The following is a 24,492-nucleotide window of genomic DNA, read 5'->3' as shown; positions in this document are numbered from 1 at the left end:
CCCTCATAATAAATCGTTTCTTCCGCCTCATATGCCCACGACAGAGTTGATTGCGGAAAACCCGGGGCCGGGATCCATCCTTGAATCAATGAAGATTGAAGGCCGTCGTCGCGGATGCTTTGGCCATCCGCGTAAGTTACAATTTCATTTTAAGTAGTTTAAAACACGTCCAGCCAGCGAAGGATGGACTAAGACAGATCGTGAAAGCGGGCTCGGTCCAGCCCTTTCAACAATGGGCTGAACAGTAAGCTCTAGGACAATGCAAGAAGTCCTGCTAGCCACGCTAAGGATACAGCAGCTCTTCATCGAGGCGCAGTCTTCATGCAGTACCAAGACTGCCAACCTCCTCGAGGCTGCTCGGGCAGCCGAGTTGAGCCTCAGGTCTCTAGCAACACTTTGCAGCCGCTGTGGCGATGGTAGCGCATGGCTTCTTTCGGAGCAGCATGAACTCCTCGCGGTCCTCGCCATAATTCTGGCCTCGCGGGCCAGTGCCTGCGGCCCCCAGCCTCAGTCCCTAACAGATGCAGTCCTGCTCACGGCCCGCTACGCTGCCCCACGGCCGAATAGTGTCAGCCTCCATACAGATATTACGTGTGCCTTGGCACGGCTAGTAGCAGCAAGGGACGGAAGCGCAGTCCACACTGCTGCGGCAGCGGCGCTGGTAGCTGAGTGGGCCTCGCTCTCACCGGTTTGGGCAGCGCAGGCCCGGTGCGTGGCGTGTCTGCCTACTTTGATCGCGTGGCCGCTTAGATCACTGCCAGCTTACATGCATAGCCATGCCCGCAGGTCCTGTGGAATGATTTCGGCTATCTGCCAGTCGATCCTGGCTCGCCGCCAGCGTAACCAGGGCCCGGCGCCTCTGCCCGGCGTGCAGCTCCACCTGCTGCGGGCGCTGCTGGGCTTGCTGCGCCGGGACGCAGGCGCGCCGGAGGCGCCCGCCGGCCTGGCGCAGCGGGACGCGGCCACCGCCGCAGCAAGCATTACGGAGGTGCTGCTGTGCTCGGCAGCGGCCGCTGCCCGTGCGGGAGAAGGCGCCGATGGCACCTTGGCCTGGGGCGGCGCGGCGGCCACGCCGCTGGCCGCGAGCAGAGCGTCCGCTGCTGCGGCTGTGGGCATCACGAGCAGTACCGAGGAGCTGGTGCTTGCGCTCTCGTGTGCTGCCGCGCTGGCGGCATGCCAGGCGCAGGCGCACATGGGGTGGGCGGACTCGCCGCGTGACTTGCCGCCGGTGGATGCGCTGGGTGTTGTAGCAGCGTGCGGCGTTGACGTGCCAGACAGGAGCAGCAGAAGCAGCGGCTGCCAACCGCCGGTGGTGCTGCCGCTCGTGCCGCTACTTGGGGCTATAGCTGCGAGTTACCTGGAAGCGGCAGAGGCCGCTCTGCGGCGGCTCAATCGCCGGCTATCGCGACCCTTCACCGCACAGCAGCAGCACCAGCACGACCGCCATGTTTGCAAGCCCAGCGTACAGGCAAGCTCTGAACCAAGTGGGGATGGTGGCGGTGGCACATGCTCCAGCAGCGGGTGTGGCAGCAGCATGTGCTCCGGTGGCGCCAGCACGTGGAGTAGCAGCTCTGAGGGCAGTAGCAGCGCACCAAACGACTATGCGGATTGTCGCAAGGGCGGCCATTCGGCGGCTGCTGGCGGTGCATGGAAAGGTGTGGCGGCCAAAGTAGCACCCCCGTCTGGATGGGTCCACCGTTGATATGGGCAGCCATGTCACCTAGGGCTAGGGTGGTTGGGAGGGAGGAGTCAAATGCTGGGCGCAGGACAGCGCTCCAAGACCAATAAGTTTGACTGTCGCCAATTCGCTCTCCCGCTCACATGCAGTCGCGCATGCAAGGCCATGGCCAGGCGAGGTGGGTGGCCAGCAGCCATCACTGCTGCAGGTAACACGGCAGGCGGAGCAGCTGGCGGCAGTGGAGATGGCCAGCTGCAGGTCGGCGGCGGCGCGGCTGTGCGGGCGGCGGTGGGCAGGCCCAGCTCTCGCAGCCGGCATGCGGCCGGGGTTTGGGGAGCTGGCTATCGTGGCGAATGAGGTGGAGGCAGCAGCATTCTGTGAGGGGGCATTGGTTGCCTTGACTGCTGCCGCGGCTGACACCAGATGCGGGTCTTTCCTAGTGGGCGGCATCAACTATTGACAAACGTGCGGTACAGCCCATTGCCCAAAACGACCGGTGGCCTCAGTATGTCCCCGGTCCCCCTGGCCGGTGGCCGGTCAGATATTGCCAGCTGGCTTTCATGAGGGTCGTGGCCACGCGCAGGTGCCATCAGGCCATCCTCGGCTGTGACGCCCTGCTGGTCGGGGCGATGCGGGGCTGTTGCAGCCACCGCATCAGCCATCCAGCCTCAGCAGCGGAAGCGGAGGCGGCAGTAGCAGCGTGGCCCACTCTGCAGTGGCGCTGCTGCACAATCTTGCCGCGCCCCCCAGCGAGACGCACCGGCTTCACTTGAGGTGCGTAATTGGGGTACACGGGGAGGGGCCAGCGGGGGAGGGTGCTGGCGGTTGCCGGGTCAGCCTGGTCCTTAGACCACCAGTCTACCTTCACGGCTGTGCATCTAGAATCCGCAGATCTTTACACAGTGCAACCCGAACCGTTACAGGCGGACGGGGATCTTGGGGCCGCTGCTGGCATACCTAGGCTCGGCGCTGTCGCCTGATGCGACGGCATCGCCGGCCCAACTTCCCGCGGACCTGGCCGCGGTGGAGATGGCGCTGCGGGTAGTGGGCCGGCTGTCAGGGAGCACTGGCCACAGTGGCGGCGGCACCGTGGAAGACGGCGCGGGTGCACGTGAACTGCAGTGCCCGCACCTGCGCGCCGCCGCCAAGCTGTCCAGCCTGCAGCGCCGGCTCCAGTCTCTGCAAGTGCGGCCTACAGATCTACCCCCCACCGCCACCGCCTCCTCGTCCCACCAGTGGGATGAACCGCAAGCTTGCGGCCACGCAGGTGCGAAGTCCCGCGCCAGCCAGCAGCGGCGGACGTGCCTGGCGCTCATAGACGACCTGCTCCGGCGGGTGCGCGGCGGGTCCACGCGCGTCGGTTTGGAAGGCACGCTGTGTGGCAGGTGCACGGCGATGGCGCCACGAGAGAGCAGGGTGCCTCAGCTGAGTGCGTGGGAAGGCAAACCAGCATGGTGGCAGCAGGAGGACTGTGACGCCCATCACTCCTGCACTAGCGTCCAGGCTGCTGCCACCCCGGAGGCGGTGGCAGTGGGAGCCGGCACGGCCTCTGACGGCATGACGTTCCAGAGTGAGTGGCTGCAGAATGTCCCGGTTCACACTAGGCCTAGGCAACGAGATGAGACCTGGTCGATGCACGGACACCCTGATGTGCACACACCGTGCGCACGCACCCTGGTTCTTGCAGGCGACCTGCTGGTGGGCGGGCGGCCGGTGCAGGTGCTGAGTGTGGTCCAGCGTCACGAGGACCGGGCGTCGGACGGCAGTGTGCACGTGCGGTACACGTTTGAGGACCGGGTGCGTGCAGGAGGGACACAGCGGAGGCAGACGATTTTGGATTCCCAGGACCGGCAGATCCTCAGGGAAATGGGCCGCTCCCGCTGAGACAGGGTGCAACTTGTCGATGACCCCGTCCACGGACTGATCCCGTCCACCCCTTTGTGCAACTGCGTGGACTGCCGCTTGCAGGTGGTGCCCGGTCCGGTCTGCAGGCCTGCCAGGTGAACGGCCGCTGGCTACGACTTGGATGGTTGCGGTGCTGGGTGTCGGCAGATGTATGCGACCGGCACCGGCCCAGTTTTGCTCAGCCAGCTGTGTGGGCGTGGGAGAAGCTGGTCCCGCTGCAGTGGGCCTTCGCCCGTAACTGGCAGAAATGAAGGCCCCAGGTTTGGGCGCTAGGTGAACCAGCCACGACGGGAGTGTAGAACACTGAGGATTGTGGACTGCCGCTGTGTGGCAGGATAATACGGCGCCTTGTAGAGGGGGTGACGCGCGAAACTATGTAACGCCAAGAGCTCTGCCAGCAATGCTTGCGCCGCACGGGTCATGGCGCTTAAGGATGGCATGATCGACACTGCCGTCGCCATTCGTACCCGCTACACGCAACTGAACAGGCTTTCCGCTTGAGCCCTGTAAGCATGTACACATAGCGCAGACGTGCTAGTCCTGATCCGACCACCCATCAAGCCCGACGGAGTATCATCCTGCTCGTTGGCCTTGCCCCATCACCTCGCCTCATGCCAACGTCCCGTCAATGCGGTCATTTTACTGTATGTACCAAGCTGCGGCCCAGGCAGCCCTGAACCCAACCCTCAGCCTCCACGCCTCAGTCTGTGCCGTAGCGCCGTGCCGGACATTTACCCGACCAACTGCATAACTGCGTTCTATGCCCCAATCCCCAGCACCAACAGCTTGCCTCAGGCTTCACCAGCAACGCTGCCGTGTCTGCTATAGCACCCCGCACCTAGCGGCAGTCGCTAGCAGCAAAACTTTCCTACTCCCTACGCCAAGCATGGCCGTCCTCTTTGCCGCATCCCCCGCTTTGGCGTTGTCTCTCCCCCACACACCCACACACGCTCTATCACGCGCACCGCTCAGGCGCTCACACATACAGCTGGATGAGCTCGTCCGACACGGCCGCAGGCGTGAGCACGCCCAGGTCCGTGACCAGTAGGCTGATGCACTGGGGCGGCGTGTAGTCGCGGGAGGGGTTGATCACCTGGCGTGTAGATAGGGGGTAGAGAGCCCTGGTTAGATACCACTGGATGTGAAGCCCGAACTTCCTGGTCCTCTAGTACCCCACCCGTGTCCTCTTTACAGCTGCCACCAGCCCGTTGCCCACAGGTGTCAGCATCTCTCGCACGCTCTGTCCTCCCTGCCTGCCGCTGCCCTATCCCTCCTCACGTTGGCACGCGGCGGCAGCATGGGCCCCACGTCCAGCGGCTTGCGCTCCTCCGGCAGGTCGGCCTGACCCAGCGGGTACAGCCGCGCGAACTTGTACGACTCGGCCGCGACGTAGAAGGGCTTGGAGGCGGCCTGGCAAGGGATTGAGGATGTTACGCAGCGGTGTTGGCTATATCTGTGGTGGTCTTGGTGCTGTTACCGGGCCCTTTGGAATTTCTTTGCTGCCGCCAGCCCTCCTTCCCTCCCGCCTGAACCCTCTTCCATGCCCGCCTCCTGCTCACCTGCGCCGCCAGCGCGATGCCGTAGGTGCCCAGCTTGTTAATGATTCCGCCGTTCTCCACCACCGCGTCCGCGCCCACCAGCACCATGTCCACCCTGCAAAGAGGGGAGGAAGGAAGGGCCGAGAAATGAGACGGATCAGGGGGGCAGAGCGGAGAGGAGTGAGATGTCATGCGAATACTCCTCTGGCTTTTCGCCTTGAAGTTTTGGATTTACGACCTCGCCTCACCTCTCCGCCCTTGGCCCCGGTTCCCCCTGGCTCCCTTCCCACTCTTCACCCTTCACTCAGCCCTGCCCTGCCCATACCTGGGATTGGTGGTGGCCTGCCTGCCTTGCCCGCCCCAACCCTGCCCGCATGCCCGCCCTGACCTCTCCCCCTACCCGACCCCCACCTGTCCATGATGTAGGCCACGCAGCTGTCCAGCACAAGGGTGACAGGGATGTTCTCCGCGTCCAGCTTCTTGGCCATGGTGATGCCGGTGCCGTCCGGCCGACCCTCAGTCACGATCACACTGAACTGCATGCCCTGCGAGGCCGCGGTGGTGGTGGTGGTGGTGGTGGTGGTGGTGGTGGTGGTGAAAGGGAGGGCTGACGGAGGTTGGGACGCGCCACCTCGTGAAAATCTACACACCTGACTATGAACCTGCTACTGCGCGTGTGTGTGGTTGCATGGCCGTGCCAGGTACTAGTGTATATGCTTAAAGCCCGTTGCCTTGGCAACAACAAGTCGAAATGATGCAGTCCTGAACCATATCCGTTGTATCCTGGTAATGTTTGATTTGCAAGGCCCGCCTACGCGGGCCACCCCAGGTTCCCCGTTCCCGATGCTCTTACGGATCAGTTCCCATTGCCATAAACCCCACGGCCCCCACCCCACCCCGCTCACGCTGGAGAAGGCCTGCTGCAGCAGCCGCAGCACCACACGCGAATAGCCGTGTGTGAGCACGGTGCAGTTGCTGCGGATGAAGCGCGAGCCCAGCTCCGCAATGGTCTGCCGCGCCCTGTGCCCCGCCAACCAGCCGCCGCACGGGTGCAGCGAGGAGCGTAGCTTTAGCTGGCAAAGTTCAAGCCAAAGCTACGTGATGCGCGCACTCGATTGACACGATTCCACTGCGCACGCTTTGACCGTCGCCACATCACCGTCCAGCGTCCTGGATCCCACGCCCCTCGGCCAGATGTGGAAGGGCAGACACCTAGCCACCGTGAACGGCACGGCGGCCCCGGGACACCCGCTCGGTTAGCACACCCAGCCATCTGTCCTACTGTCCTTGTAAGGCCCTGCTCTCACCGTGCCAGCTGCTGCCGGCCCCCGTGCCCCTACCCAAGCCGCCCCAGCCGCGCACCGAGTACTGGTCTCCGCAAAGTGCAGCCCGCGCTCAATCAGCCGCGCCTTGGCTGTCTCAATGTCCTGCGGGGTGGGGATACGAATGCGGCGCATCGTTCAGCCGGCAGGCATCGCCCCCAATCGGCTGACTCACTGGCCACAGGGCCCGCCAGCAGCATTGTGTCTTGCACGCAAGGACCCTGCACTGATGTGCAGGCACTGATCTCATCTCAACCCAATGGCCCGGCTTCCCCTCCCCGCCCCACGACCCCGCCCCGCCCCGCGTCCACCTTGAGCTCCAGGGCGCTGGTGCGCGTGGTGTACCGCAGGAACAGCTCACAGCCGGCCTTCAGCGAGATGTTGGTCGGGTTCACCCTGCCAGGTAATGTGTGCGCATGCAATAGGTGTTGCCGTTGGGCGTTGCAAACGGGGTGCAGCGGAAGTTTGTTGGCACGCAGATCGCCGTGTGTGGATTACCCACACGCCCTGGTCCCCTCGCCCCTTCCGCGCTCCGTGCGAATCCCCACCGTTGGAGTGCCTGCGCCGCGTCCTCCAGCTCCTTGCTCATCCCCATCAGTGTCGCGGCTGTGCTCCGCTTGATGACCGCGGTAAGGGCCATGATAGCGGCCACCGCGAACGCCATCTCATCATCGCGGCTCAACGCGTCGTGGAACTCGCGCACAGCAATTTCATTGAGCGTGACCTGTGTGCTGTTTCCCGCTGTTTGGAAGCCCTCCTGTGTCTTTGCCGCTGACTCTACGAGCTTGTTCCCGCTCGGGCGGCGCTGCAACATGTTGGCCCGCAGCTAGCAACCGCACTAATATAATTTACTTTGCGTTTGGGACGATGGCGATTTCGTGGGTATGCGGGGTGCGATCGAGTGACGATGGAAGGCTGGCCTCGCTGAAGGCGGGTGCAGTCCCTATTGTTAATATATTATATCCAACAGCCTACACACAACTAACTTAGATTGTGATACCCACCATTCCTTACTCCTTTCCGAACTTGAGTTCCATCTGGCTGTCGTCGTCAAACAACTGCGCTGAAGCATTACGCACGCGTGTTAAGCACAACCAAACATGTTTTAAGCAAACCTCGGGCATCGGTCAGCTCCCCTGCGAGCGGCCTGAAAGGGCGTCAACAAAGCGCCAAATGGCAGCAGCCGCGTCAATGCTGCCGCCAGTAACAGATGCGTTGAGCCTCTTGGACGTCAGCTTTGTGAACAATGAATGGTGCGCTGCCCGTGCGGTCAACGGATGGCATGTTGTCCCACACACTGAATTCTATGGAATGGAAATACTCGCCCACGCAGGCACGGTACCCCGGCTACAGTACGGCGCAGCATACAAATACTTGTGGACCACATCTCGGTCCAGAACGTTCAGCTTCAGCGTGTGGAAGACATACTGGCGGCCTTTGGCAACCCCACACAGCAGGGCGGGACCGTGTGGAGCAAGCTAGGCCAAAAGGCCGACCTCAGCCGGGTTGAGACGCTGGAGACTCAGCTGGATGGCCTACTCAGCGAGTGCGCACAACTGCGTTCAGCGCAGGTGCGGTGCGGTCTGCCTCTGCCCTCCTAGGTTGCCGCAATGTCTCCGCAGCTGCACCGTGCGGACCTTGGCTGCCCCTTGTACCAACGCTGCAGAGTGCAGCCAGCCACGCGCACGACGACGTGGTGTCGCGTGTGGAGCTGGTGCGGGACTCGCTGGCCAGCCTGGAGGCGAGGCTGGGGCTGCCGTATGGCTCCGACAGCAGCACCGCCGGGTGAGGCCGCCGGCAGCTGCCTGGCCATGCGCGGCATGGCAGTGCAAGGCGCGAGTGCAACCAGCAAGTTGATGAGCCATATGACGATGAATGCCACTCATGCAAGGACCCGGGGCTGTTCCTGCACAGGCTGGACCAGGCCGGCGGGCGGGGCGTCGGCCTGGCCTCGCCCAGCAAGCTAGCGGTGGCGGCGGCGGGAGGGCTGGTGCACAGCCTGCCCACGGGCTCGGTCATGGACCGCTTGTCGCGGCTGGAGCGGCGCGCGGACGCCCTGGCGGAGATGGGCAACAAGGCGGAGGTGCGCCGGATGTGTAGTAGCCCCAAGTCAGAGTGCGGGCAAGGCAGCGCAGTGGGTGGTGCGGCTCTGATGGAGCAGCGAGGTACAGGCGCGGTGTTGACCCGGATCGTCGTACGTGCCATGCGCAGTTGGCATTGGAGGTGCTTCCCTGTCCGTTGACGTGGTTGTAATCGGGCCTGGTGCTACTTGCAGGACGATTCGGCCATGCTGATGGCCAAGTTGCGGGAGCTGGAGCCGCGCATAGAGGTGCGGGGGCAGGGGGTGGAAAGAGGTCTGCATTTCTGGACGGGTCACTACAGCTGTCTGCGCCCCCTTTCCAGCAGGGTGAGATGAGGTGCAGTACTGTTCTGCAACCCCGAATGACAATGCTACGTGCGCAAGCTGACAAGGTGACCAGCGTGCAAACTTCGGCCCAACTCCCCACAGGTCCAGATATCGCACCTACGCGGCGACATCAAGCAGGCGCTGCAGCTGGCGGCGGCGTCTTCGCGGCTTGAGGCGGAGCAGGAGAGCAGCATGCGCGTCAAGGAGGCGGAGAAGCGTATGCTGGCGCGGATTCAAAGTGCGCATCTGTTTGCTTGTGTGGAAGCTGTCAGTTGGGATGGGGTCCTTGCGCTATGCCTAGGCAAACCGGGTCGCTACATATGCGTAACACCGAGAGCCAGTGTCCTGGAAACAATGTTGTGCGTACATATAGGCGTGGAGTCGGTCCTGGAGGGCAGGGTGTCTGCTGTGTCGGCTCAGGCCGGTATCACCATCAACACCGAGCTGGACAAGCGGGTGGACGCGCTGTACGACCACGTGGCGGCGCAGGTGGGGCTTGTGGCGGCGTCGGTGTGCCGCTGGCAGTAGTGGCAGCAGCAGTGAGGGAGGGCAGGCCGTCAAAAGCAGGCTTGTGATTGCTGTGCGAACGCAGGTATCACCATTGCTTAAGCCATCCTGCAACGCAGGTCCAGCGGCTGTGCTCCGACATGGACCAGCTGTCGCGGGACAAGGTGGACCTGTCTGCGCTGGAGCACTACTCGAAGCGCGTCAGCGGCCTGTTCGAGGGCGTGGCCGGCAACCTGGCGGACGAGGTGGCGGCGCTGACAGGACAGCTGCGGGCAGAGGTGGCAGCGGTGGCCAAGGAGACGGCGGCGGCGCGCGAAAAGGACCTGGTGCGACAGGGGCTGTGGGCAGGGGTTATGGGGCCCTGGCGGCCGTGCGTTGATGGCAAAAGGTACTCTACACGGTTTCATGTTCGGCTGGGGACAGCAGTATACATCCGCGGCATGACGTCTGTTGCAGGAGCTGCACGGGCGGGTCAACGGCGAGATGCAGGACATGCGGCAGCTGGCGGCGGAGGTCAAGGAGGCCATCGCGTCCATGCAGGTGAGCGCTCGCAGAATGGGGAGGGAGGTGGGCTCGACAGCTCGGGAGCAGGGCCTGAGTACGTGCGGCTACTCGAATGTTCTGTCAGGGAGGGTTGTTCTCGCCAATCCCAGCACGAAACAGGAGACGCTAAGCCGCAAAAGCGCGTGCGGCCGCTTTGCTACCTGCTAAGTATGCAATGCGCGCGTGGCGGGCATGCGCTCTCCTTGCAGGAGACGCTGTCGTCCACGCCACGTGTTGTGGAGGAGACGCGGTCGCTGGCACGGCAGGCAGTGTCGGACGTGGACCAGCTGCACAAGGCCGTGGCAGGTGCGTCGCTGAAATCAGCCCCTCTTAGTGTTCTGCGACATGCCTGACCGGTGTGAAGTCGGTGCGTTCTTGTGAGTCGTGTTAATTAACGTGCGATGCGCGCAGGCCTAAACACTGCCATGACCAGCACCGGCAGTGCGCTGGAGCTGCAGTCCAACAAGCTTGGCCAGCTGTCGCACAAGCTCAACGGGCTGCACCACGACCTGGCCTCGGTGAAGGACACGGTGTACGGCAGCGCAGCCACCGCGGCGGCGGCACTGGAGCAGGATGGCGGGGGCAGCGGCGGGCTGTTGGGAGGCACCTCCGTAAGTCAGGGCTTTTCCTATGAAGGGGGCAGGAGCATGCTTGCTAACGTCAGTTCCCGGGACCAGCCTGCGTATTTGGATAATGGCATGTCCCCTCCCATGGTCCCCTCCCGACTGTGCTCTTACGACAGCTCCTGTCAAAACTCGCCAACTTGGACCGGGCCATTGCGGACATCTCGGGGGCGCTGAGCATCAAGGTGTGTTGGTGGGGTTTGAGGGAGCCCAGTGCTATAGTTCGGCAACAGAGCAGAAGGGCAACGCCTCGTGCAGCTTCTCCGCATGCCCTGCCACCAAGCACTGTACTGGTGAACTCATGCGGTCATCCAGGCGGACGACTCGCTGGCGCGTGAGCTTGAGCGGCGCGTGGCGTCCCTGACGCGGCAGCAGGACGTCACGTCGGAGGGGCTGCGCAGCCTGTCCGCCACCGCGTTTAAGCGCTCGGACGAGCACGCGTCCCAGATCCAGCGCCTGACTCTGGTGAGCTGCGGCCGGTCCATGATTGCTAGATGGGTGCTGCTGCACGGGCGTCGGATGCATCCGGGCACGGTCAAGTTGTCGTTTTGTTGGGCTTATGACATGCTTTGTGCTTCATCTCCCACAGGCCGTGACCGGCAACCTCGAGGAGCGGCCCACCAACACGGCTGTGAAGCACATGGTGGAGACGGCGGCGCTGGAGGTGCGCGAGCGCTGCGACAACGCGCTGTCGCCGCTGTGGGATGCGGTGCGCATCCTGCAGTCCGGCCTGCGCGACGCGGCGGGCGAGCTCAAAGCGGTGGGGGCCAGCGTCAACAACCTGCAGCAGACACAGGTGTGCACGGTGGGAGCAAAGAATGGGTGACGGCATGCCGAGTCTCTGGTGCTGCATGCCGTGTATTGAAGGGCATCTACGGCATTGCCAAACGTGCCTGTGAAATACAGTCGGGTGGAGTTGACCCTCCCTCCTTTTGCTGTTTTACCGCAGTCGGACTCGCGGGCGAAGCTGGCGGCGGAACGCTCATCCATCATGGCGGCCCTGCGCAAGGTGCGTGCGTCCGTGCCTGTGTCCAGTCCGCCCACAGCAACACGCACTACTGCATTTGTGGCAGCTGGCTCATGCACCTGCCGCGTGTCGCCGTCATAGGCACTGGACGACGAGGTGGGAGCGCTGCGGGCGCAGCTGCAGGAGCGGCTGGAGGGTGTCGAGGGCGACGTGCGCCAGACCGTGGAGCAACTGGACCTGCACGCACAGGTGAGGCGGGGGCAGGGAAGGCGTTGCAGCCTCCTGCTTGCGTTGGATGGCGGGATGACATTGCTGATGCTTGGCAAATGCTGGTAGCTGTGGCACTGTGCTACTGTGCTGAGGTATGTCAGCGCAAGCTATTCACCGCACCCTGACGCATCCTTATGCGGCTATGCCACAGTTGCAAGATAAAATGACGCGGCTGACGTCTGCGGTGGAGGAGCAGCTGTCCACCCAGGTGTGGCACAGACGCGCATGCCGCACATGGCCGCAGGTCGCTGCTTTTGGCATAACGATGTACGGTGCCATGAGGCTGCGCATGGCGTCCCTGTGCAGGTGGCCGCATGGCGTGCGGGCAACCACCAACTGCGCAGCGACCTAAACGGGAAGGTGGAGTCCGCTGCGGCTGGGCTGGCGGCGCGCGTGGAGGCCGTCGAGGTGACCTGCCGGCAACACACGCAGGACCTGCAGGTGGGGCACACAACACCATAGGATTCTGTGTGTGCCGGGACGACTGCGTGGCGCGGCATCCAAGCGCAACTCGCAGGCTTTTGACGCACAGTCGCGGTGCACGCAGGCGGTGACAGAGGCGGCGGCCCAGAAGCCCAGCGAGGCAACTGTGCGCGAGATCGCCAACACCATTGCGCGGACAACGTCCAAGCAGGAAGTCACGCGGTACAGCGAAAAGGATGACATGAAGTGGCAGGTGGGCGCGGCGAGGGTGCAGTGTGTGAGGACAGGTCAGGGGGCTGCATTGGGGAGGGCGAAACAGGACTGTCATGGGACAATACCGGCAACCTTGACTCCATTTGTATCGTTTCAAACGACCATGCCTGTGGACAGGTTTGGCTGGAGCAGCACACACGGGCCCAGGAGCACCTAGTGACGCAGGCCGACCTGACCACCGCGCTGGAGGCCTCGGCCCGGCAGGTCAGGAGCGAGCTGGACAGCGTCGCCACCACACGCACCGACGAGGTGGGCCGGCACGGGTCGGGACTGGGAAGGCGCTGTAGATGTTTTCCAACGCATGTTGAAACAAGAAAGGGGTCAAGTGGGCTGAGCCCACGCCAAGTCGCCCGTCTGAGGCCGCAAACGTCTACCTCAACTCCTGGACATAGCTGGGGTCGGTTCGTACAGGCACGGCCCGCCATGCGCCCAGCCACATCCCGCTGCCAAGCACAAGCACAGCAGGCAACGAACTAAACAGCAGGAAATCCTCTAGCCACAGCACTCCTCGCTGCTGCGGCCTCCAAAACAATTTGCTGTGCTATGCTTGCCAGCAAAGACCGCTAACCAGACACTGGCCGGCCTAAACCTGCGCGCCAGCGCCACATGCGCGCCGGCGCCACCCATTCTGAGAAACCCGCACCTGGGAGGATGCGGCGTTGTCCAAATCACAACATTGACTGGGTGGACGCTCTTGTGCTTGCAGCTCCGGCGGGCGTTTTCATCGCTCCGGGGTGAGGTGGACGGGCGGCTGCGTGCCACTGCCAGCCGTGTGGAGGTGGCGGAGCTGCGCATCCAGGTGCGTAATTGGGAGGGTGGTTGCGTCACTCCATGCAAGATCACATGGTCCATACCATACCACGCTGACTACCGTGCGCCGCTTTCACCCTTTTGCAGGACTTGGAGGCGTCGGTCAACCATTGCGCCAGCAAAAAGGTCAGTGCCCCTTGAAGCTTTGTGCACGGCTCATCCCGTTTCCCGGATGGCCGGGGGGAACGGGCCACACTTACGACATCATCCTGACACCTGTTTCACTGCATGGGCTACAGGAGCTGGAGGAGCTCGCGTCTTCGTCCATGTCGCAGCGGGCGGACCGGGCGGGGCTGGAGGCGCGGGTGCGGCAGCTGACGGAGGAGGTGGAGGACACGGCGGCGGGGCTGTCCGTGCTGCGCGCCGAGGCGGTGACGCGCAGGTGGGCTACCCGGATATTGCCATGTCTACTTTTTGAGCACCATTTCCTTATGCTTGCTGGTGAGCGGTTGACCCTGCATATTACGTCATGCGGCTGGCCCTCGTAACAGCGAGATGGTGGGCGAGCTTGCGCGCAAAGTGGATCTGGCCACGTACCTGGCGCAGGGCAGCGCGCGAGCAGCCGCCGCGAGCGCTGGTAAGCGGATATAGTGCTGCACGGGTAATACTGACTAACACGTTCACGAGGAAGAGGACCAGCGCATCAGTGTGCCCACTTCGGCGCCCTCCCTGACGATACAGGTGCCCTGGTGGGTGACGAAGTGCTTGCGAGTGAATGCGAATGCAAGACGCCGTCGCGAGCTCCAGGCTAGCAATAAACATCACGAAAGAAGTTAGTGTCAGCGGCAATGCGGTTACTTGTTACCTTCGAGACGAGACACCGGTGCGCGCTCCACGCTGCTCCGCATTCGGCACGCCAAACGGAGTCCGAGTGTCGTGGAGACTGCTGCCGCTTGCAGGGGCGGACGCGTTCCAGCTCGCAACTAGGCTGCTGCCATTCGCCGCGACAACGCGAAACCCACAAAATGCACCCACCTGGAACGGAGCCAGGCATCCGCGGGCGCCCATGGAGCATATGCGTGGGCAAGCGGAAAGAAACGGGAGAAGAAAGAAGCGGCGTGGCGGATGTCAGTAGCCGATGCCGGGCAAAGCTGCCGAGCAAGTGAAGCAGGGTGGCTGCCTAGCTGGGGCCGGGCTGATTAGAGGGCTGAACGGCGGCTGCACCGGGCGAGCTGTACTGGTAGTATGTACTGGCGCCGGCCAAGCGTGGTAAGTATGGGCGCCGCTGCATGGATCCCGCCCCCATGTGCCGCGGCGAGGCTGGCGACGATGCAGTGGCGTACAGCTGACAGCTGAGACGGACGGGCGCGGACCGCTGTGCGGTTCCCCACACCCGTCCAGGGACCGGCCCACGCACGGTGCAGCGGGGCCGGCCGGGTGGGGGAACCGTGCTGACAGCTGAGTGGGCGGCGGGCGGAGGGCTGGCCGAGCTCGGTGCGTGTCCACGGCATGTACCCGAAACCGCTGAAAAGCCAAACCAAGAAACAAATTCTCCAGAACCAAATAACCAAGGTGTAAGACGACGACGACCCGTCCGCGCAGTGCTGCAATCGCGTGCATGCGGCCGCGTGAATGCTCAGGCTGCACCCGCAAGCGGGAGGCTCGCCAGTTCCAAACGCTCGAGGGCGGAACCTCGAGTGGGTCCCTGCCACTGGGCAACAGATACCGGCGTGAACTTGCCGGGGCCCAGGGGCGATTATCCCTGATACGCCCTGTTAACGAAGTGCTTGCGAGTGAATGCGAATGCAAGACGCCGTCGCGAGCTCCAGGCTTCGAGACGAGACACCGGTGGGTGGCCGTGCCTCGGATGCTGGGAGAGCTGGAGCAGGCGCAGCGGCAGCAGCTCGTGTGTTGGAGCGAATGCGCCTGGAATCTGATGCTTAGGGATGTGGTCAGGGTGCTGCAGGCGGCCGCGTGGACTGCGAGGAGGCAGCAAGCCTTCCATGGTTGGGGGGCGTGCCCGTAGTCCATCAACACCGAATGTGACGCCCTTCTGAAGGTCGCAAACGGGGAAATAGTGTAGCCTTGAAATGTTGCGCATGTCGGCCCAAGCAGCGCTTAAGCAAAGCCAGCGTTTTGCTCGCCATGAGGTCGCGAGTCAGGATCGGTCCGACGTGTAAAAATATTGGTCTCGTTTCATTACTCGACAGGTTATCTGTATTGTACTTTTCAGACACTATCAATATCATGCTTGCCTCTCGCTCTGTCCAGCGTGTTTCAGTGACCCGGCGCCAGTCGCTGGTAGTGACTTGCTCCGGAAACGGCTATTCGACGGGTGTTTTTCACGAAGGCCAGAAGGTCAAGGTGATCGCTTCCGTTAAGGTCTTCCATGCGCCGAAGCACCACGAAGGCATGGACCTGAAGGGAATGGAGGGCACCGTGACAAAGGACGTCACCCACTTTAAGGGCAAGACGCTCTCAGCGACGCTTCCCTACCAGGTTCAGTTCCTGGTGCCGGGAGAGAGCGACACGGATAAGCACATGAAGTTCTCGGCTCACCTGGTAAGGAGAGATGGCTTGTGCGGGCGGCTTCCTTACCCTGCGCTCCCCATTGTTAAAGCTTGACACCTGCCTGTTGTATTCACAGGCTGAGGACGAGATTGCTGCGGTGTAAAGTTAGAGGCGTGGCGATAGGCACTGCTTCAACGGAATAAGCTATTCGGCAGGCAAGCGCTTTCCCAGTTGGGCCGCGGTGTTGATGGTATTGAATCGGACGCACACTTCCTGCACCAGGTTGCTGTGGACGGGTTGAACCGCGGCGGTGGGTGGCTCGGTTTCGGGGTGCGTATGGGGACTGCACGCCGTGGTGCGCGTGGCCGTGCATGTCTGCATTGTATCAGTGTTGACGTGAGCTGAACGCGTCAAAAGCAATGAGGCGGAACGCGATGGGAAGCGCACTCACTGTGTGTCCGTTTTGGGGTGGAGAGGGGGACTAGGAGCGGTGGGGGCGTGGTTGCATACGGCAGAAGACAAATCCCGTGTGTCTGCTAGGCTTCACAGCTGCTGTTGTGTAGAGAGTGATGGCATACGAGCTAGAATGCACAACGGACTTGCTTGGAGCAGTTGTATGTGGCATATACCCCCGGCTTCCGTGAACGTGATGGCACTGGTGATAGTTCTCGAGTTATAACAACACACATGGTACTTACATGCGGCTGCCAGGTTTGTAGGGTAGTTTGGCGTGGTGTTTGGGGGGAGATGCTCGTGACTCGTGAGTTGTGGGGCATGGGTGCCTGGTGCCTTGGCATGGATGACATGACACTGCAGGCGCAGGACGGGCTAACCCAGAACCATCAATTCTTTAATACACTACCAGATTCACCTAGAGTATCTTATACGCGAACGCCGCCTCCTATCATATATGAGACTAAGCAGTTGATTCAGCTGGGAACACCTTCCTTGGTCCCACCTCTCAAGTTGGCATATTTGCAATACTAAGCTTTAGACGCCTGAAATCAAGGGGTGAGCGTTTACTGGCGAGCTGTGGGCAGGTTCTGTGCTCGTTCTCTTCTTCACAACTGCTCTTCCGCTTGAGGCAGCCGATCGCTTAGTTCAAATGCTGAGCATACCATGTGTTTAACACGGGTTGTCGCCTGTGCGGGCGCGTCGTGGCTCGTCGGCGCCGGACATGCGAGAGTCGCATGTCCGTTTCAGACCTTTCCTAGCGACAGAGAGGGTAGTAGACAAGCGAGCGTCGCAACCGAGCCGCGCAATGTCAGACTTCTTGGATCAAGCTTATGGGTCATGTCTAGAACTCCCAACCTCACATGCACGCCCGCCCGCATTCCTGCCCGAATCAGCACAACAGCGGCGCGCCCGAAGCTCCTCGGCTAGTTCAGGTGTCGCAGGGTCGGTGCCTGCCGATTCCCAAGCCTGGATTCCTGGCACTGCGCTATTTTCAAACCAGCAACCCCTCCCACCGGCCTCCCTGCACGCCACTGCTGCCCTCGCACCCAGCGCTCTGCCCCTGTCCCTGCTCCGTGATTGCAGCGCCATGTCGGCCTACGACCTAGCGGAGGCGGACTACCTCACCCGCCTGACGGTGCGCCGCCTCGCGGAGCTCAACGCCACACGCGCCAGGGTGAGGCCGGGGGCCGGGGGTCCGACAGTGCGCAGCTTACCGCGGGTTGGGGGCATTGCCGTGTCCCAGCGCGTGAGTCACCTGCTCGTCCCATTGGGGCTCCCGCGCTGTGATGTGCTGTTCAGGTGGAGGCGCTTGAGGCGCGTGCGAGCCTGGCAGAGGAGTATGAGAATGAGCGGCGCAAGGTAAGGGCGGAGGATAGCTCATGTAAGCGGGGCCCGGGCGGCCCTCAGCCGGGCAACTGCATTCCCTGAGTCCCTGTTGGCGTGCCAAGCCTGCAGCTAGGTAGGTGCCCTACTGAGCACGTCACGCCTCATCATCCTTCTGCCCGCTCCCGGTTGTGCTGTGTGATGCTCCGCGCCCCTGCAGCTGGACCTGCTGCAGCGGCTGCAGGACAAGTACTCGGCGCTGAGCCCCATCGTAGTCACGGACGCCAGCCTAGCCATCGCCGACCTGCGGGAGCACCTGCAGGTGAGGGCGGTGGGCAGCAGCTGGGCGGCTGGGGCGGAGGGGTCCTTAGCATGCCAGCTGGCCGGCGGTGTTTTTCTTGAATGGCAGAGCCCACGCAACCCATCACACATTCACAGACAACATGGGGCAGCTTTCCGTAGCAGTGATGACTGTTACAGCAGCAGTTTGGGTCTGCACGGGGCCGTGCATGCAAACCTGGCGGGCATATCCTGGCGGGTTTGAAGCCCACCCCCTGCCTGTCCGTATGGCGCATGCCCACGCCCACATCCTCGCACAGGGCGTGTATGATGCGGACCTGCTGTCGGACCCCCAGCTGCGTGCGCTGACGATGCTGCACGCGGTGGCCTTCTCCACTCGCACCCTGGACCGCTTCAGCGAGCCGGGGAGATACGCGCTGGAGGTGCGAGGAGAGAGGGGGAGTGGGAGTGGGCGGCGGCTTAGCCCTGGCGCTGGTAGTGTTGCCAGAAGGCAGGACACCGATGTGTTTTGCATCGGCTGCCCGGTGCAATGCACCTGCCTCGACAACCCAGTCGTCTTGCCTCCACTGGCCTTTAAAACACCTTACTGACGCCCTCACCTCCGCGCCTACTCCTCCCGCCTTGACGCTCTCTCGGCCCCTGGTGTTGCAGGGCAGCGCGGGCGTGCTGGAGCTGGGCGCCTCCACGCTGGCCATGTTCAGCAGCCGCGCGGGCGGGGCGGTGGCGTTTGCGGAGGCGTTCGCGGTGCCTGTGCTGGTCAAGCTGCTCAGCCCTCTGTACGCGCCGGTGGTGGTGGTCAACATCGCAAACGCCATTGGCAACCTGGCGGGTGCGCAGCAAGGGCTGCAATAATGTGGTCTGGTTTGGGCTTGAAGTACGGAAGGGAGTGGTGGGTGGGAGAGTGGTGAGAGCGTCACTGTGTGGGGGGGGGGACAGGCGAGCGGGCCCAGGTGGGGCATCCTGGACCTACATGCCATCAGGCCACGTGAACACCTCCTGCGGCTCACTGTTCGGCCTGCTGTGTGCCTTCCCTCTCCCGCGCCGCAGACGACCTGGACATCCGCCTGGCGCTGCGCAGTGGCGGCGGCATCGGTGCGCTGGTGCGGCTGCTGCGGCCCGACTGCGAGGCGTCCGTGCAGGCGGCGGCGGCGGGCGCGCTGTCGCTGCTGGCGGCGCGCGACATCGTGGTGCAGGACAGCGTGCGATACCTGGTGCGTCACGTGACTGACTGGCTGAGTGATTCAGTGCGCGGGTGGATTGCTTCCAGCTCTGCGTGCGCTCCCATGTCACGAGCAGACCCCAACATGGATGGCCGCCACCTGTAAGGAGTAATGCGGTCATGGACTGCACACCCCGCCCCACCTGCCGCCGCCTCTTCCCCCCCCCCCAACCCACCCTTCCTCTCCCCTCATCAGGGCGGTGTGGATCTGCTGGTGGACCTGCTGGTGACGGCGGACGCCTACACCGCCGAGGCCGCCCGCTACTGCCTGCTCAGCCTGCGCCGCGGCAACACCAAGAACCAGGCCGAGACCATTGCGGCCATCCGCGCCAACTCCAACGTGGTGCGCAACGTGCGGCGGGTTGATCCGGAGCTGCTGCGCTTCGAGGAGGGCACGCCGCGCGTCAAGTCCAGCTACGCGCCGCCGCCCATGTCGCCTGCGGCGCTGGGCTACGGCTACGGCACGCCCACCAAGGCCCTGGCGCGGCCCACCACCGCCGACAGGTGTGGACCGGCCTGCAGGCGAAAGCAAACAAGCATTTGAAAGCGGCTTACATGTACGGGCGAGCATTGTGCCCAGAGCTAGCACTTTACGCACCCGTGCGTGCGCGTGAGCGCATGTATACGTGCTGGTCTCTTGCATCCAGCACCGCCCAACCTGCATCGTGCCTCCTCCCCTCCCCACAGCTACCGGCGCAGCGCCGCCCTGGACAGCATGACCGGCGCGCTGGCCCGCTCCGTGTCGCCCGGCCGCTACCGGTCGCCCCTGGCCGCCGCCATCTCCGCCTCCGCCGCCGCCAGCCCCGCCGTCACCGCGCTGCGGGGCTCCCTGGACGCGGAGCTGGCCCGCGCCGCCAGCCCGCTGCGCAGCAGCCTGCGCGCCTCCACGTTGGCGGCGCGCTACAGCCCGCCGCCAGCCTCGGCGCTGGCGCTGGCGGAGCCGGAGTCGGCCCTGGGCGTGATGCCCGAGGTGGACAGCGACCTGCTGAAGCGCAAGCACCTGATCCGCTACACGGCCGAGGAGCTGGCCACGCTGCTGCAGGTGAGCGGCGGGGCAGCAGGGGGTTTGTGAGGGGTCGTAGACGCAGACCACAGCGCGCTGGCCCGCCCCGCAAGCTGCTGGGTAGTGGGGGTTGGGCAGTTGGCTGACTGCGTGGAGTGGCAGAACGTTGCGTGGTCGAGGCGGGTGTGTTGAGGGCAAAGATAGATGCGGCTGGTGGGATTGCGGGTCTGGGCTGGGCGCGCGAGGACCACTTGCATAAATGGCCCCTTGCTTGCCCACGTATTGAATGCTGCTTTCTGCATTTTCTCCTTGCACCAGGAAATGGGCTTCGACAAGCTTGACCTGCGCTCGTTCAAGCTGAACGGTGTGGCCGGGGTGGACCTGCTGGACATGAGCGAGGACGAGATGGTGGTGCGCCTGCTGCTGCCGCGGCACAAGGTGGGCCGGCGCAGTTGTTGAGGCTTACTTGTGAGGGCTTGCAGGGGGTGCTACGGCTGCACGTTGGTCTGCAGGGGTGGGGGCGGGCGTACTGCGCTGATTTTGTGGCAAGGCCCGCACCGGTCACGTTTGACTGCACAAACTCAGGCACTCACCAAACACCCCCCCCCCAAACAACAACCTGCCGTGACCGAAATCGCTATCCGCCCTTGCTCTTCCAACCCGCTCCCGCGACGCTGCCGCCCTCGCAGGTCCGCAAGCTGCGAGCGCTGCAGCGCGCTGTGGCGCTGTTCGACCGCATCGCCACCCTACCGCGCCAGGGCCGGCTGAGCGAGGTGGAGCTGCGCCTGTTCCTGGCGGCGCAGGGCTGCGGCAGCGTCGAAGTGGATAAGGTGGTGCGGCTGGTCCGCAGCCTGGTGCGCACCGACAAGCTGGACTTCGTGACGTTCTGGGACTTCGTGTGCGCCTACGACTGGATCGCGCAGGCGTTCCGCATCTACGCCATTCCGGCCTGAGGAGAGGTGCGGTCGGTGGGAACGGACGGGTGGAGGGCACTGGTGACGAAACAGGTGGCTCTGGCGAGCATGCTTGGTGACGTGGTGCCGAATATAACGTGGTGGACGCTGGTGGTACTGCATGCTAGGGGTTCAGGTCGGTGCTTTCTCTCAGGTTCTCGTCACCAAGGAAGCCTAACGCCCAAACATCTCAAGGCGCGCGGTGGGTGTCTCACTGCATGTCCGGATACCCAGATTCAGCTCAGGTCGTACGGCTGCGATGGATAGATCCGCAACAGAATTCAGTTAGGATGCTACACGTGTCCCACACCGTGTACATGTGTACCGTAACGTGTTGTTTGCTGGAGACATCTGGTTTAATATGGAGGCATGCTTTCGTGCCATAGCAACCCACAGCACACTTTGCTGCCCTGTAATGAAAGGCTGCGATGGGGCATGGCAAGGAAGCAGAGTTGCACAGTACGTAGTACGTACCATTCTTGAATGGCAGTATGTGGGAAACTACGCTGTGCCAGGAACAAGTTGGGACATCCTTGGGCATTCTACGAGATGCTAAGCCGCGATGTTTGACATCAGCACACGCTTCCACACTGGTTATAGCTATTTGTCGCGCTTGATGGCCTCGTCATTAACATGCCATGCTGCGTGCGTAGCAGAAAGCGCGAAAACAGCTTGAGAATGACTCGACATCCCGTGCGCAACATCCCAACATCCCGACATGTGGGTTTGGCAGCGCGTATTACAGCAGCATACTAGCCCTTGCGCCCCAGCGTATTATATGCGTAATTTGACGTATCGTACTTGTAAGATGCTGACTATGTGCTACTATGCGGATCATAAGCTGTGAGGGTAGTACGGTGCAAACCTGCAAGCAAGCAAGCGGCTGAACAAATTGCCATAGCCTAGGCTGCCTGTGCCCAGGTTGACGATCATGGAAAGACGTCGCACGCGCCGAAGGCTGCCCGCCCCCCCCCCTATATTACCGTAGTTACTAGGGTTTAGGCGAAGAACGTCCGAGCCATGGAACGGAATGTGATGCGTTATGCCCTTGGCTTCCAACCGTGTGTCGAGAGAGTTGTGAGAGAGTTGTGTCGAGAGAAGTCCGTAGACCTCTTGTTACACCGAGGCGGGGGCGAACTGCGCTGGCGGGAATAATGCTGTTGCACGCCGCCCTTATATGAAAGAGCGCGCGTTCCACATGGCGGAGTAACTTAAGGGATTCGATATGATCCCCGCATGTGTAGTGGATGAATGCAGAGCTGCTATGCGCTTGGGGCAGCATCGCGGCGCGCGCGCGTGCTGCATCATAGACATGAACGGTGCTGAGATCCCCGCGCCCCAGCTGCCCCATCCGCGCCCAAGCCAGCAAGCCTGGTACCTCAAGCAGGCATGGTAATACATACTTTGGCGATGCACCGCATCGAGGGCGCAGTAAGCGGCAGCAATTGCATCCTTGTTTACAGCTTTTGCACATGGGTTGCACTCTTGCACTGTTGGATGCTCCCGATTTGATCCCGAAGTCCGATGTTAGTTGGCAATTAAACCCCGCTATCTACTGAGTGCATTCGACAAACGACGGCTGGACGCGCCACTGCCATAGCATGCGCTCTATTGCACACATCCATGTGAACATGCTCATGGCTGGCTCCTAGCATTCGATCACGCTTTGGGAACGTATGGTTTTCCCACGCGCGCACATTTCAAGGAGCCAGAGCTTGCCACACGTACGATACCGTATCAAAATATACCGTATGCACACTTTGTATCTTCGTCCGACTGCTACGTCCGACTGTAACGGCAACCTGAGCCCCGCAAGTCAGCTTCAATGACCCCAGTGTGGCGCGCTGGCGCGACTTGCTATTCTTGAGGGCTCGTTCATCACATCGGAACACTTAGGTATGGGCTTAGCCGCTGAGCACCTGCAGGGCGAGAAGGCACATAAATACGGACCCATCAGGTAAGAGATATGTGGCAAGAATATTGGGGCGAGTGACAGCCAAGCAGCTACTTCCGTCCCCTCACCGCGCCTGAACATCTCCGCCCGCCCCCGCATAGCGCATGTCCTCCTCCTGACCACTAACGAAACACCAACACAACCCGCAGTTGTAACACATACCTGCTGTGCAGCCTGCTGGGCATTGTTGGCAGAAGCAGCAGCGTTGTTGGCAGAGTTACTAGCCGCAGTGGCGGACGTCTGCGCAGCCCTGGCGGACGAAGAGGCAGCCGTGGCCGAAGCCGCGACAGCGGCAGCGGATGCAGCGGCGGCACCAGCTGATGCCGAGGAGGCGTCAGCAGCGGCAGCCGCAGCGTCCGCAGACGAGCCAGCGCTGGATGCCGCAGCCTGCGCAGAAGAAGCCGAGTTGCCGGCGGCGGTGGCGGCCTGGCCGGCAGTGGTGGCGGAGTTGCCGGCAGCAGTGGCGGCGGTCTGGGCAGTGGTGGCTGAGTTGCCGGCGGCGGTGGCGGCCTGGCCGGCAGTGGTGGCGGAGCCAGCTGCAGCAGTAGCCGAGTTGCCGGCGGCGGTGGCGGCCTGGCCGGCAGTGGTGGCGGAGGCGTCGGCGGCGGTGGCGGCGGTCTGGGCAGTGGTGGCGGAGTTGCCGGCGGCGGTGGCGGCCTGGCCGGCAGTGGTGGCGGAGCCAGCTGCAGCAGTAGCTGAGTTGCCGGCGGCGGTGGCGGCCTGGCCGGCAGTGGTGGCGGAGCCAGCTGCAGCAGTAGCCGAGTTGCCGGCGGCGGTGGCGGCCTGGCCGGCAGTGGTGGCGGAGGCGTCGGCGGCGGTGGCGGCGGTCTGGGCAGAGGTGGCGGAGTTGCCGGCGGCGGTGGCGGCCTGGCCGGCAGTGGTGGCGGAGCCAGCTGCAGCAGTAGCTGAGTTGCCGGCGGCGGTGGCGGCCTGGCCGGCAGTGGTGGCGGAGCCAGCGGCAGCAGTAGCCGAGTTGCCGGCGGCGGTGGCGGCCTGGCCGGCAGTGGTGGCGGAGGCGTCGGCGGCGGTGGCGGCGGTCTGGGCAGTGGTGGCGGAGTTGCCGGCGGCGGTGGCGGCCTGGCCGGCAGTGGTGGCGGAGCCAGCTGCAGCCGTAGCCGAGTTGCCGGCGGCGGTGGCGGCCTGGCCGGCAGTGGTGGCGGAGGCGTCGGCGGCGGTGGCGGCGGTCTGGGCAGTGGTGGCGGAGTTGCCGGCGGCGGTGGCGGCCTGGCCGGCAGTGGTGGCAGAGCCAGCTGCAGCAGTAGCCGAGTTGCCGGCGGCGGTGGCAGCCTGGCCGGCAGTGGTGGCGGAGCCAGCTGCAGCAGTAGCCGAGTTTCCGGCGGCGGTGGCGGCCTGGCCGGCAGTGGTGGCGGAGGCGTCGGCGGCGGTGGCGGCGGTCTGGGCAGTGGTGGCGGAGTTGCCGGCGGCAGTGGCGGCGGTCTGGGCAGTGGTGGCGGAGTTGCCGGCGGCGGTGGCGGCCTGGCCGGCAGTGGTGGCGGAGTTGCCGGCAGCAGTAGCCGAGTTGCCGGCGGCGGTGGCGGCCTGGCCGGCAGTGGTGGCGGAGGCGTCG

General features: G+C 63.4%; 6 protein-coding genes across 10 annotated transcripts in view; 4 read left to right on the top strand and 2 right to left on the bottom strand.

Moving 5' to 3' along the window:
- The first annotated feature begins 8 nt into the window (after nucleotides 1–8).
- CHLRE_16g687630v5 (uncharacterized protein) lies at nucleotides 9–3,894 on the top strand. Of its 2 annotated transcripts, none has more exons than XM_043071613.1 (6): nucleotides 9–708; nucleotides 787–1,655; nucleotides 1,828–2,452; nucleotides 2,602–3,248; nucleotides 3,366–3,475; nucleotides 3,647–3,894. In XM_043071613.1, exons 2-3 carry the CDS (start codon nucleotides 797–799, stop codon nucleotides 2,136–2,138), a joined length of 1,170 nt encoding a protein of 389 aa, XP_042916305.1. In that variant the 5' UTR covers nucleotides 9–708; nucleotides 787–796; the 3' UTR covers nucleotides 2,139–2,452; nucleotides 2,602–3,248; nucleotides 3,366–3,475; nucleotides 3,647–3,894. The 2 variants fall into 2 exon arrangements, with proteins under 2 accessions (XP_042916305.1, XP_042916304.1); XM_043071612.1 differs by having other exon boundaries at nucleotides 159–708.
- Nucleotides 3,895–3,952: 58 nt separating this feature from the next.
- Nucleotides 3,953–7,338, bottom strand: CHLRE_16g687518v5 (uncharacterized protein). Its single transcript, XM_001698864.2, has 8 exons — nucleotides 6,992–7,338; nucleotides 6,755–6,839; nucleotides 6,484–6,548; nucleotides 6,027–6,141; nucleotides 5,533–5,666; nucleotides 5,143–5,236; nucleotides 4,862–4,993; nucleotides 3,953–4,676 (listed from the first exon to the last, which is right to left on the bottom strand). The coding sequence occupies exons 1-8, from the start codon at nucleotides 7,255–7,257 to the stop codon at nucleotides 4,560–4,562; spliced, it is 1,008 nt and encodes a 335-aa protein (XP_001698916.2). The 5' UTR covers nucleotides 7,258–7,338; the 3' UTR covers nucleotides 3,953–4,559.
- A 98-nt stretch (nucleotides 7,339–7,436) lies between these two features.
- On the top strand, nucleotides 7,437–16,582 carry CHLRE_16g687406v5 (uncharacterized protein). 3 transcript variants are annotated; one of them, XM_043071605.1, is made up of 27 exons: nucleotides 7,437–7,696; nucleotides 7,777–8,014; nucleotides 8,110–8,228; nucleotides 8,358–8,526; nucleotides 8,719–8,772; nucleotides 8,953–9,088; nucleotides 9,224–9,339; nucleotides 9,477–9,683; nucleotides 9,814–9,897; nucleotides 10,110–10,206; nucleotides 10,312–10,511; nucleotides 10,643–10,708; nucleotides 10,839–10,988; nucleotides 11,113–11,319; nucleotides 11,473–11,532; nucleotides 11,632–11,739; nucleotides 11,912–11,968; nucleotides 12,067–12,201; nucleotides 12,308–12,436; nucleotides 12,574–12,705; nucleotides 13,163–13,255; nucleotides 13,354–13,392; nucleotides 13,506–13,648; nucleotides 13,758–13,843; nucleotides 14,608–14,700; nucleotides 14,929–15,768; nucleotides 15,854–16,582. In XM_043071605.1, exons 1-26 carry the CDS (start codon nucleotides 7,617–7,619, stop codon nucleotides 14,970–14,972), a joined length of 3,042 nt encoding a protein of 1,013 aa, XP_042916302.1. In that variant the 5' UTR covers nucleotides 7,437–7,616; the 3' UTR covers nucleotides 14,973–15,768; nucleotides 15,854–16,582. The 3 variants fall into 3 exon arrangements, with proteins under 3 accessions (XP_042916302.1, XP_042916303.1, XP_042916301.1); XM_043071607.1 differs by lacking the exon at nucleotides 15,854–16,582 and having other exon boundaries at nucleotides 13,948–15,374; XM_043071606.1 differs by lacking the exons at nucleotides 7,437–7,696; nucleotides 7,777–8,014; nucleotides 8,110–8,228; ... (7 more) ...; nucleotides 10,312–10,511; nucleotides 10,643–10,708 and having other exon boundaries at nucleotides 10,979–11,012.
- Nucleotides 15,424–16,582, top strand: CHLRE_16g687294v5 (uncharacterized protein). Its single transcript, XM_001698805.2, has 2 exons — nucleotides 15,424–15,768; nucleotides 15,854–16,582. Exons 1-2 carry the CDS (start codon nucleotides 15,454–15,456, stop codon nucleotides 15,878–15,880), a joined length of 342 nt encoding a protein of 113 aa, XP_001698857.1. The 5' UTR covers nucleotides 15,424–15,453; the 3' UTR covers nucleotides 15,881–16,582.
- Nucleotides 16,583–16,628: 46 nt separating this feature from the next.
- CHLRE_16g687182v5 (uncharacterized protein) lies at nucleotides 16,629–22,778 on the top strand. Its single transcript, XM_043071600.1, has 11 exons — nucleotides 16,629–16,728; nucleotides 17,257–17,347; nucleotides 17,473–17,532; nucleotides 17,717–17,818; nucleotides 18,096–18,218; nucleotides 18,448–18,625; nucleotides 18,844–19,007; nucleotides 19,212–19,519; nucleotides 19,703–20,057; nucleotides 20,337–20,456; nucleotides 20,708–22,778. Exons 2-11 carry the CDS (start codon nucleotides 17,261–17,263, stop codon nucleotides 20,969–20,971), a joined length of 1,761 nt encoding a protein of 586 aa, XP_042916300.1. The 5' UTR covers nucleotides 16,629–16,728; nucleotides 17,257–17,260; the 3' UTR covers nucleotides 20,972–22,778.
- A 48-nt stretch (nucleotides 22,779–22,826) lies between these two features.
- The window catches only part of CHLRE_16g687070v5 (uncharacterized protein), a 3,922-nt gene continuing 2,256 nt past the window's right edge, over nucleotides 22,827–24,492 (bottom strand). For both annotated transcript variants that reach the window (XM_043071595.1, XM_043071596.1), the window contains 2 exons: nucleotides 23,088–24,464; nucleotides 22,827–22,890 (listed from right to left, as the gene is read on the bottom strand). In XM_043071595.1, the coding sequence (XP_042916298.1) occupies nucleotides 22,876–22,890; nucleotides 23,088–24,464 (1,392 nt within the window). In that variant the 3' untranslated portion in view covers nucleotides 22,827–22,875. The remainder of the gene's footprint in view (nucleotides 22,891–23,087; nucleotides 24,465–24,492) is intronic.

Source organism: Chlamydomonas reinhardtii, chromosome 16 (assembly GCF_000002595.2).
Source record: "Chlamydomonas reinhardtii strain CC-503 cw92 mt+ chromosome 16, whole genome shotgun sequence".
Classification (NCBI taxonomy): Eukaryota; Viridiplantae; Chlorophyta; class Chlorophyceae; order Chlamydomonadales; family Chlamydomonadaceae; genus Chlamydomonas; species Chlamydomonas reinhardtii.
Note: the sequence above shows the minus strand (reverse complement) of the source record. Positions and strands in the feature narration are given on the sequence as shown.

Coding starts and splice junctions, on each gene's coding strand:
- CHLRE_16g687630v5 (XM_043071613.1), top strand. CDS start 797: ATGATTTCGGCTATCTGCCAGTCGATCCTGGCTCGCCGCCAGCGTAAC. Junction 1,656..1,827: donor TGCTGGCGGTGCATGGAAAG/GTGTGGCGGCCA, acceptor GCTCACATGCAG/TCGCGCATGCAAGGCCATGG.
- CHLRE_16g687518v5 (XM_001698864.2), bottom strand. CDS start 7,257: ATGTTGCAGCGCCGCCCGAGCGGGAACAAGCTCGTAGAGTCAGCGGCA. Junction 6,840..6,991: donor GCGGCGCAGGCACTCCAACG/GTGGGGATTCGC, acceptor ATTACCTGGCAG/GGTGAACCCGACCAACATCT. Junction 6,549..6,754: donor CCAGCGCCCTGGAGCTCAAG/GTGGACGCGGGG, acceptor CCCACCCCGCAG/GACATTGAGACAGCCAAGGC.
- CHLRE_16g687406v5 (XM_043071605.1), top strand. CDS start 7,617: ATGGCAGCAGCCGCGTCAATGCTGCCGCCAGTAACAGATGCGTTGAGC. Junction 8,773..8,952: donor AGCTGGAGCCGCGCATAGAG/GTGCGGGGGCAG, acceptor AACTCCCCACAG/GTCCAGATATCGCACCTACG. Junction 10,709..10,838: donor CGGGGGCGCTGAGCATCAAG/GTGTGTTGGTGG, acceptor GCGGTCATCCAG/GCGGACGACTCGCTGGCGCG.
- CHLRE_16g687294v5 (XM_001698805.2), top strand. CDS start 15,454: ATGCTTGCCTCTCGCTCTGTCCAGCGTGTTTCAGTGACCCGGCGCCAG. Junction 15,769..15,853: donor TGAAGTTCTCGGCTCACCTG/GTAAGGAGAGAT, acceptor TTGTATTCACAG/GCTGAGGACGAGATTGCTGC.
- CHLRE_16g687182v5 (XM_043071600.1), top strand. CDS start 17,261: ATGTCGGCCTACGACCTAGCGGAGGCGGACTACCTCACCCGCCTGACG. Junction 18,626..18,843: donor CGCCATTGGCAACCTGGCGG/GTGCGCAGCAAG, acceptor CCCGCGCCGCAG/ACGACCTGGACATCCGCCTG. Junction 20,058..20,336: donor AGCTGGCCACGCTGCTGCAG/GTGAGCGGCGGG, acceptor TCCTTGCACCAG/GAAATGGGCTTCGACAAGCT.